The sequence below is a fragment of the Monodon monoceros genome, unplaced genomic scaffold (assembly GCF_005190385.1).
Source record: "Monodon monoceros isolate NGI ecotype Baffin Bay Population unplaced genomic scaffold, NGI_Narwhal_1 Super_Scaffold_12, whole genome shotgun sequence".
NCBI lineage: Eukaryota > Metazoa > Chordata > Mammalia > Artiodactyla > Monodontidae > Monodon > Monodon monoceros.
The window spans coordinates 95924314-95935545 of NW_021703768.1; the positions used below are offsets into that span (position 1 = coordinate 95924314).

An 11232-nucleotide genomic window follows, 5' to 3' on the forward strand; every position below is an offset into this window, starting at 1 on the left:
TATATACAATACAGTATTCTTTTAAGCTCTTCCACTTGTGGAATAAGCATATGGTTTTTCTTAAAAAAAATCTTATCCAGACATACCTAAGCAAAGTTCTTGATGTCTACTTTTGGTCTTAACTGACATTTGCTTAGTTTCAGGATAGAGCTGTCTTCACATCTACACTCTTGGCATTCATATATCAGTAAGTGTTGACTGTTGGGGTTAGATTTTAACTGCAGACAGCACACCTTTCTATTGATAAACATATGTCTACAAAAATCACAACTTGTCCTATAGAATCCTAGCCCCAGGTCATACAGATACACCTGAAGAGTGGAGGGCAGTGGGAACACTGTGTGTGCGTGTGTGGCTATCGCTGTTGAACACTCCCCCGTACACTGGGTATCTCACCAGAACTTTTACTTGTAACATCAAGTACTATTTTGGCACTCTTCGTAATATGGCAACCGTTGAGGTGCAACAAATATCTTCTGTTTGTAAGGGCTGAGCTCTTACGAGATTTCAGACACTGATTCAAGTATACCTGTTGGAGGGGGCAGAGGGGCAGTCACAGTATGGTCTCACATGGCTTGCTTCTTGAAGCTTGGTGGCCTTAGTAAACACTCTGCCCATTCTCCTCTTTCTACCTCAGGCTACTTCTTTTTAGTTAATGCTTAAACTTGTGCTCTCCACTGCAGCCCACATCCTCCACGGTACTGGCGAATGCAGGTGCCAAGTGTCAGAAAAGTGTTGCTGCAGAAGTTATGCACTTAAGAATATGCTCAGACACCCTAACCACTGGCCTTGCCCCTGACCATGCTTACAAACAGGTTTACAAGACTTTGTGTTTCTCACAATGCTGCTTCCCGACAACGCTGTGCTCTACCTTTGGAGGAGAACCTGAGAAACGTTTCCTTCTGAACCTGGCAAAAACCACTTCTTCAATATTTGACTGCAGATTCAGGCCCACAAATGGATGACACTGAGGGTGAAGTTCAAGGAGCTAATCTTTTTTCATAATCGAAGCCCTAAAGTCTCTTATCTGGCTAGGATGTGCCGGTTTTTAGCTGCTGTGATGGAAATTATAGCTAACTGCTTTATTACATGCCATAACAATCACTATTATACCAACACTTCTCCCGGTACCCACCTCCACATGCACAGCTGGCCGTGAATTCCTAAATAAATTTCTAATTAAAACACACACACATGCGCACACAGAAATCCCAATCTGAAAGTCATGGCTTACTTGCTTCTGTTTTACATCCTTTGCAATGGAAGGAAGGAGTAGGGATGGGGCGTATGGGTCAAGCTCCGCTAATCAGTATCGTCCCCTTGGCCACTACAACTTTTCTAGCTGAGATAGGCATGCAACCTAATCACGTCAATGGTATCTGAGAAGATCTTTGCTGCTAACTTATGAGTATGTGGTCTCACTGCTCTGATAGAGCTTCCAAAAGCTTCCTTTTGTCCCTTTCCTTCTCCCTTCTGTATGTAGACAAGAGGACATGTAGCCCTAATTGAGCCCCGGCAGCCATCCTATGACTCTGAGAACAGCCAGTCTCTCTCAGAGAAAGAAAGGAAGCAGAGCAGAGAAATGAAAAGGACCTGTGTCCTGGATGAGATTGTTGAGTTGTTGAATCAAACCAACCCCAAAGTCTACCCTACCTTAAATAATCCACATTGGTGGTTCAAGGTGGGATTTTCTAGTATTTCAGCCCAAACATGCCCTAACCAGTATGTCGCATGTTCAGTACAAAGTTGTTATTCTTTCTGAAGGCACAAAAGCACGGGTAGGCGTGGCAAAGACTTCTCTTAAGAAGCGAAAGTACAGTTTCCATATGAATTTCAAATGGAAAAGGCGTTGTTAATTACACTGTTCACTAGAGAATCGAAAGTACAACTGTGACTGCAAATCCTCCAGAGTAGATGTGCGGCCACAGGCTGAGCACACAAAAGCAAATGCAGTGAGAAGAAATCAGGTCATTTACCTGCAAACAGTGCAATGTTGGCATGTTTGGCATCGTAAGGGCATCTGGCCATTCCACTAAATTCATCCCCAAAAGGTTCCAAAGTATCCATCTAAATGAAATAATAGGACTTAATTAAGAACAACAGAAACCAACAGTAGTAATAGCAACTAATATTTACAAAGCTCTTAATTTGCTAAGTAATTCATATGCATGGCGCAAATAATCCTCGAATACCCTCTGAGGTAAGTCTTTCGGTTTCAGATGACGAAGCTGAGGTTTAGAGAGATTAAGTCACTTGACTAAGATTCTACAGCTAGGAGAGTCAGAAATTCAGTCATGTCTGCTTGACTCTGAACCACTACAATAAAGAGATTCTTTTATTCCAATAAAGAGTATCATTCTGAAATGCTCAAGAAGTAGCATCTTCCTTGGAAAAGGAATTTCTGAGGCAGACACCAGGAAAACTTAATTCCCCTCCTTCCTCTACTCTGCATGAATTATCTGTTGAGTCATGAACTCTATAGAGAATGACTTCAGTTTTGGTTTTGTTGTGCCCGAGGAGTCCTGCCTTTGTGGGTTAAATCCTAGAAGACGACGCTGGAATTCTTTCTCAGGTTACCTGATAAGAATAGTATGGTGTCAGCAAAGGTACAAAAACATGGATGCAAGCAGAGCTCAGGTAGCCTTTGTACCTACTTCAGAAACATGTCCCATCCTCAGACTGTGCAGGTGAGAAAGGCCCAGAAGCTGAGAGGCTCCCAACAGCCACAGGCTGCTGCTTGACTTCCATCTCCTACTGCCCAACCCTGGCCTTGTTCCTGTGAGCTAGAGATTATTACTGGCGAGGGGTTATTACTGGCCTGCCTGTGAGCCCTATTTTTAAAAACTTTATTTACTTTTGCTGCGTTGGGTCTTTGTTGCTGTGCGCGGTCTTTCTCTAGTTGTGCCGAGCAGAGGCTGCTCTTTGTTGTGGTGCGCAGGCTTCTTGTGTTGCGGAGCGTGGGCTCTAGGCATACGGGCTTCAGTAGTTGTGGCATGTGAGCTCAGTAGTTGTGGCTTGTGGGCTCTAGAGTGTAGGCTCAGTAGTTGTGGCGCACGGGCTTAGTTGCTCCGCGGCATGTGGGATCTTCCCGGACCAGGGCTCGAACCCGTGTCCCCTGCGTTGGCAGGTGGATTCTTAACCACTGTGCCACCAGGGAAGCCCCCGTGAGCCCTATTTTAAAACAGGGAGATTGCATATAAAAACCTGGATTTCTTGCTTCTTTTGAACAAGTTGGAAAGTCAGTTTAGGCTGTTCTTACCCAAGTGGCAGCAGGCTATAGTTGAGTAATGGCAGCCTCTGCCATTTTCGTCAAACAGGCACGTGGTCTTTAGCACCAGGGCTCCTTCACCCACAGATTATCCTGACAACCTGATTGCTTCACTCCTGTGAGTTACCTGTCTGGCTCCATAGGCATTTGCAGGTGAGGCAGGGCCTTACTATCTGTTCACCAAATTTCATTTCCCTTTCCTGCATATCCCGCTAAACTACATTTCCCATCCTCCCTTGCAGGTCAGGTATGATCACATGACTGAGCTCTGGCCAATGGGGTGTGTGTAAGGCTCTGCACCACCTCTAGGTCTGGCCTCTAAAAACCTTCCAGGGTCCTCCCCTCTTGCTCTCTTTCCACATTCTTCCCTTAGACACAGAGGATCCAGTGGAGAGATGGCAGACACAAGAGCAGAATGGAGCTGGCTTTCTGAATAACCTCCTCATAGAACAGAACCTCTGTCACTGACCCACACTTGACTGTGATGTGAGCAGGAAATGAACCTCTGATGATCAGCCACTAACACTGGTCAGTGGTTGGTCCACCTAGACCAATAATTAAGGGAGTTCCTACCACACAGGCTTCTTCCTTACACCATGGATCGTCCTAGAATTTAAACCTCAGCAGCACAGAGTCCCTAGACAGATCTCCTCCACATTCTTAATGTTTTGACCCTCTCTGTAGTTCAGTCTTCTTTACGGTTTTAGGGTATTTTGTGTATCATCTGGCAGTTGTCTGGTTTGACTACATAATAGGAAAACGGAAAGAAGATAAACCTAAGACAGCAGTGGTGCTGAGGAAGGATCTGTGAAAAGGCCTTTAGCACTAAATCAGGGTGCCTTAAATCAAGGTGCTTGGAGTTGCTGCCCAGGAGGAAGGAGCGAGGTTCTTACTGAGCAGCCGCTAATGTTGTCCAACACTAGCCCTTTGCCCTCAACCCACAGAAACCTTTTCAGGGATATGACAGGCCATTTCTATGTACAAGCACTTTGAAATCTCCCCCATCGAAGCCATCCTATTTGTTTAAACTGTAGCCGAGAATCACATAAAGCAGTGTGTTAAAAATGTAATTTTAGGGAAAAGATGTTCAAGTTAGACATCCTTTAAAGCAAACGTACTCTCGCCCCAGCACATTTTTATGAAAGTCTTTTCCTAATATTTTGTCCCAAGGAGAGCTTCCTGATGAACTGTGACAGACTTTGCGGTCTGTGGCAAGTATTCAAAGTGAGGCTTAGTATACGGTGATGCAACGGAAATGCTGTTATCCCAAGCAGTGCATGCTGTAATCCTGGCAATGGGGAAACAGTAATATACAGTGGGGATATATGCTTTAAAATGTACCTACTTCTAAAAAAGCGGCTATAGCTATAGCTAGTCAAGGGCAGGAAGCAATGAAGAATTAATGTATTGGTTTGGGAACTTGGAAGAGTCCAGAGACAAAACAATGCCATGGTGAAATCCTCCTTCCATGAAGTAAGAACTAATCCTTGTAGCAGTCATCAGATCTTAGACTTAATAGCAGCCCCTAGTAAATTAAATCACCATAGGGTACAGATAATTATACTAAGAACCAGCCTGACTTGTGCGGAAATTCAAGAGGTTTAGAGAACAGGAGGGAAAAGGTGTGGAGTGTAGTTGTAGATTTATAGTGGGCAGCCTTCAGAATTCTTCCCCAGATAATCTTATTTGGGGCTCTAATCTCTCTAATATATTCAGCTTACTTCTGTTACAAAAACTGTGTAAGTCAGGGCTTCCCTGGTGGCGCGGTGGTTGAGAGTCCGTCTGCCGATGCAGGGGACACGGGTTCGTGCCCTGGTCCGGGAAAACCCCACATGCCACGGAGCGGCTGGGCCCGCGAGCCATGGCCGCTGAGCCTGAGCGTCTGGAGCCTGTGCTCCGCAACGGGAGAGGCCACAACGCTGAGAGGCCCGCGTACCGCAAAAAAAAAAAAAAAAAAAATTGTGTAAGTCAGGGCCCGGTGCAGAAGCAAAGACCAAAATTTTGTCACTCTCCTGCTTCAGATAGTTTAACTTGACGCTTCTGCGCTCTGAGAGTTGGGTTAGTGGAAGACTGGTCATTGTTTTTGCTTTGACCCTTTGGTCCTGATCTGGAGATAACAAGCACTTAAGAGAGAGGCTGTCCATTCTCCCTGCAGCCAAATACATTATGTCTCATATCCTCAGCAAAGTCCCTCGTGCCCTGAGAGTCTAAAAACACTTGTCTGAGCAATGCCAAGGGTTCTCACTACCATTCGCCGTGCTAGGTGTATCCTGTCTGTGGTTTCTGAGAGGCCCAGCCTCCTGGAACATGTTTCAGCAGGTGTGGCTAGAACAAGGGAGAGATGAAGGCATCCCTTAGAGATGAAGCGCCCTGGGGAATAGAACATGTGCAGGAAGAAAGAGCTGGAACACTTGCAGGCCGGGCCTCACAGTGCCAAGAAAACCTGTAGTTTGTCATAAAAGATAGCTTTCCAGCTAGGGAATTTGTTAGGATTTGTTAGAAGCATTGATCTTAATGAGTCCTAAACAATGACAAACAGGGATGGAATATTACGTGGTAGAATGGAAGTCCGTGCTCCAGTATACCGTTACTGGCTGAATGTTTGACTGGGCTGCTGCCTCTATTACAGCCTGAATCGGCTCCTGTCATTATTTAAAATTTGGATGTGACAGTATTTTTTGCATTAATTTAGATTTAAAAAAAAATACTGCATTGAAAAAATCATTTATCTTGATGACTGAATTTTTGGATGCCCCCCCCCTTACATGTTGCTCCTGAGCCAAATGCCTCACTTGCCTCACCGTAATCCTGACCCTGCTGGTGCCCGTTTCCAAACATAAGATGAAAGATGAGCATGAGGGTAAAACAGACCCTCCCTCCGATGTCTATGCTAAGGCACTCTTTTAAAACTGTCAGACCCAGGCTGGTGAGCCCTCTGGTCCTGATATCAGCCCAGCATTTCTTTGCTCATTCTTCACACCCCTAAGGTTTCACTTTATGCTGGTGAAACCCAAATCTAGATATGCCCCCCCATGTCTCTCCCTAAATCAAGGTTGACCCGTCCATCTTCTTGTTGGAGATCTTTATTCATGTCCTGTAGGCCTTGCCATCCATGGTGCCAGGAGTACTGCTAACATTCAAGATGGAACACCCGTGTTCTCACCACCCCCCTCAACCTCACTGCTCTTCCTTTACTCCCTGTCCAAACTGGTGGCCGCCCCATCCGTCCACCCACCCGGGAGATAGCCTTGCAGCTGTTCTTAACTCCTGCCTCTCCTTATCCTGTGCTTCTTGTTAATTAGCAAATCCTCCTGGTTTTTGTCACGTAAGTATTTCCTGAATCTCATCTCCTCCCTTAATCTGAGGCCACCTCCCTCTCTAGGCTCTTTTTTGTTGTCACTGTCACCTCACAGTCCAGCACTTCAGAACCAAATGAAGTTTCTCAAGCTCAGTAGACTGTTTCTTACTCCATGCCTTTGTTCATGCTGTTCCCCTACCTGGAATGCCCTTCTCCCTTCATTTGGTAACTTCTACTTCTTCTCTAAGACTGAGGTTAGGCATTATCTCATTCACTATTTACCCTTCAAAATTAATCGAACACCTGTTTGGAGACGCTGTGTCAGGTTCTGGGCAATCACAGAAGCTTGGGTTTCTCCTGGGCTGGGGTGTTCGTGTTCCATACGTGGGGACAGCAGGAGGGAACACTTGAAGACAGGAGTCGTCTACCTCCTTCTGGAAGCTTTCCCTGACTACACATCTCAGGCTGATATAAGCACTTTTCTGTGATGCTTCCATCATGCTCTGCATTATGTCACCATGGCAGCAAACCCATGGGATTGCAGTTTTCTTCTCCCTGTCTGGCTTCCCTAAGGATGGAGACCTCCTATCTGTCTTTACAACACCAATGCCTGGTCACGGGAGAATCTCAAAATGGGTTTGCTGAATGACAGACTGTTGCAGAAAGAAGGGACAAGGAAAGACCTCAGATCATTGCCATCTCGGCTCCTTCAGCAACACCACCATCAGCTGCATCAGAACTAACTAAACTCATTAATGCTGCGAGGGTTATTTATTTATTTTTTTTTGGTGGTACGCGGGCCTCTCACTCTTGTGGCCTCTCCCATTGCAGAGCACAGGCTCCGGATGCGCAGGCTCAGCGGCCATGGCTCACGGGTCCAGCCGCTCCGCGGCACGTGGGATCTTCCCGGACCGGGGCACGAACCCGTGTCCCCTGCATCGGCAGGCGGACTCTCAACCACTGCGCCACCAGGGAAGCCCGAGGGTTAATTTTTTTCCCTTGCATAAAGGCCAAGTTAAGTAAGCCCATAGTCAAGTAAGCTGAGTGCTGAATGGAATTAACTTCCTGTGTTCTTGAAAATCTTACCTAGAGGAGAGTCTGCAGTTTCCAATGACATGCTTTTGAGATCCCTTTAAAAATAGGAATCGTTCACAATATAAGTGTGTTTTTGTGCTCAGAGAGGAGATGGTAGGGTGGGAGGGAAAAGAGAAAGGGAGAGGGAGGAAATCCACTATGTGGTACATATGTTGGCGTTCTGAACAATAGAGAATAGGGTTTTACAGAAACGAACTTTGCTGGGTCGGCTCTTTAAAGCCGCGTCAATCAATCCTGAACAAACAGGAAGCTTAGAAGCCTGCCCAGGATCACTCATGTGGAGCAATACATTAAGTCGAACAAGTGAGAGGAACCCAGGTGGTGTTGAATTAACCCTCTTAGGTTACTGCAGGCACAATCACAGTGAATTATGAAATACCTCCGGGCTGTGTGGTTCCAAGAGACAAGAGAGCATTTACCTTATAGTTTCTGCAGGAAGGGTTGAAGGCATTAGTTCCACAGACAAACAAAGTATCATCGTTTTTCTTTAGAAGAACTTTAATAAAGTTGTGACACTCATCCTGAAAAATAATTCAAACTTTTTGGTATCCAGTCCGTTCAGTATAGAGACCCCCTGACCGTGTACCATGATCTGCTAACAGCAAGGTTAAAATGCTGGTGGCTGGAGCGTTCCCCTGTGAAAAGTTCGAGCCCCTCCTTATGTTTACCACAAGATGACGATGAGAATAACAACTGCTTTGTCAACAGTAAATAAGCACATGGCATAGAGTGAAAATGTGTTTATGCCTCAAAAGGAAGGCAGGCCTGGAAGTACCAGCCTCCCCATCACATTAATTCTAATGCCAGAGACTCCAGGGTCCCTTGATATATAAGGTTCCTGGCTGAAGTGTGTTTTTATGTTCTATGACCAAAGGCACAGACTTCTGTATGTCTGCGGCAGCCTTTCTGAGCTCTTCTGCAGACTCCCTGAGGGCTCTGGACCGTGAGGCGTGGGCTCCCGGAGAGGGCACTCACAAGAGTCGGGGCAGCCAGCTTGGTGTCCATAATCCCTGGTGCCCCTAAATAGTTCATGACGCATCCCTGGCAGCTGTCATAATGTTTTATCACATTAAAAGCAAACTATTTTTGCAAATTAAAACCTTCAGTAAGTTGATGGAAGAAACAATTATTGGGGGAAAAGGGACTAGTGTGACCCATTCCACATGAGGTCTACGGCTAGAGATAACAGTCAAGGACTTAACCCAAAGTGGCAGCTGCAGGAGAAATGAAAATTGCCTACCTTATGTTTTCCCTTCATTCTGCATGTGTCTACATCAGCCTGTCTAGATTTCCATGTTAGTTTCTGCAGCGATCAAGAAAGAAATCAATTAGAACCCAGAGGTTGTTGCATTTGATTTTAGAAGTAAGAGTTCCCTGGGGGAGACTAGAGGCTGAACATACATTTATTGAAAGCTTTCCGCACCCTTTCTCCATGATTAATTCACCATAACAACAAAAGATTAGAGGTGGAAATGTTCATTTAATTTTGAACCCCTATCTATTCATTAAACTACAAAATGATCTTCTTCTCCTTGAGATGAAGATGAAGGAAAAAGGAAAGAAGAATAAACAACAGCATGGATGGACATTTCACATAAAATATCCCCATTAACTTGCTAAATTACGCTCATTTTGATAAAATACATGTCCTTGCCCTTCTTTTTCACTTGATAAATCAGTTTCCGTGAAGCAGGCCTTTTTCTTAAAATATGGAAGTCATTTTCTTAAACATAAAGGAGACATTCACTTTAGGTTGACAAAGATTTAACTCAGGTTATATTCCTTCGCATAAACTCATGGGCTGAAGGGATCATCTACTTCTGGGGCGGATTTTATTAACTAAAATACCTCCATGTGGAGTTACAAGGGAAGCTTAAGGTTATATTTTATGTGTGTCTGAAATGGATAATTATCAAATTCCTGAACCACAACAGTCAACTCAAACTTAGTATTGCAAGATATGGAAACATAACAGTGAAACGTTTGTAGGACAAAAGTTTACATATGAAAACTGATATTTTCCAAGACAAACATCCAATATTTTATTAAAACAATTTAGCAATTACCTAAAACTCCAAAGTGTACATGCACACATCATTGATGAATAAAATATGACGTACATAACCATTTCTGGGTATGTATTAAGCCCTAACTTACCCCCAAATTAGGACTTCACAGAATGTTCCAAATTATTATAAGCCATGTCATCTCAATCAATGCCTTTAAAATACATATTCTCTTCAAGAACTATCCTAAGGTCCTTCATTTCAGAAAGAAGGTTTGAAAGCTACTTACTTTGCTACAATAAATTTCTTCTGTGTGTGAGGTGTCTATATCAACAGTATAAATATGGTCCCTATAAACAAAGAAATATTAATACAACGTCAAACACAAGAGTCAAGATCGTTCATTTTCTCCTGAATACAAGTATATATCTCATTCAAGGCAGATAAACCCACATCCATGTTATTAAAAACAAAACATGCATATGCAAGAAAAAGAGGAGGGTTCAGCCTCCAAGAGATGCCTCTGGCTCACATGCAGCATCTTCTGACAAAATGTGGCATCTTGCCACAGGGGACACCTTTTATGAAAACTTTCCAGTCGTCTCTCTCATCATAGAACTATAACATCTGTATATATGTAGTTTAGTGGGAGATGTCTGAAAGTTGAATGGGCTTCCAAACTGGAACACAGATGGGTTCGCATGCCCTTTTACATGGTATTCAACATGCTACAGTTGTTCATCAAGGGAGCTAACAAAAAGCTCATCTCCATCTCTTTTTAGACAACGTATTTTCAGCCTTAGCTTTTGATAATTTGAGAAGATGTAAGACGATAAAAGTAAAACTGTTTCCAGAAGCCACTCTCTCTTTTCACACGATGATGGTCAATTAAGGTCTAAAATGTACTTGAGCTAAAGTTTACATTTCTTGCTTCTGTTTACCTTCCTGTTTTGCTGAGAATTTGGTTGACTTTATGATTTGCTGCCATTCTCCCCTTGGAAGGGGAGAAACCGAATCAGCAGCTCAGGTGTGGGGCTATATTTAAACATCCCCTTCTGTGTGAACTGAGTACAAGGGCGTTTTTGTCTGGAATTCAGAAGAAAGGAAAGAAAAGAACTACACTCAACTGGGGAGATGGGGGGCTAGTGAGGGAAAGCAAAACAGCTCGTTTTCCCTTGAAATAACATTGACTTTTTCTAAAATGCAGGAAGTCCTGGGGCTGGAAAATTACCCACAGCTTTAAAGCAAGACCTCAAGGCTCCAGTGCAGACTTTCAAGCCCCCTCATTACTTAAAAGAAACGGAAAGGGGAGAAGGAAAGAAAGAAAAAAGAAAGGAATCTGCTGTCAGGATTCACTTCAATTCTTTTCCCCCCAGTTCTTTGGAAATCTGTTTGCTACTGCTTTTAGGGAAAGTACAACAGAGAAAAATGGAAATAAAAATAGGCTCTCTCCTGTGAAAATAAAAGGGGGCAAGGCAGTTGGCCTACAAATTCCCTTGCCTGCTCCTGGACTGTGAAAGAGAGAGAGAGAGAGAGAGAGAGAGAGAGAGAGAGAGAGAGAGAGA

The 11232-nt window shown here is 44.1% G+C and overlaps 1 protein-coding gene across 1 annotated transcript in view; it reads right to left on the bottom strand.

The window, feature by feature from the left end:
- Positions 1-11232, bottom strand: part of SEMA6A (semaphorin 6A) — a 127910-nt gene that overhangs the window by 45133 nt on the left and 71545 nt on the right. Inside the window, exons 4-7 of the mRNA XM_029218103.1 lie at positions 9957-10017; positions 8902-8964; positions 8081-8182; positions 1977-2067 (exon numbers count right to left, since the gene is read on the bottom strand). Coding sequence (XP_029073936.1) covers positions 1977-2067; positions 8081-8182; positions 8902-8964; positions 9957-10017 — 317 coding nt within the window. The remainder of the gene's footprint in view (positions 1-1976; positions 2068-8080; positions 8183-8901; positions 8965-9956; positions 10018-11232) is intronic.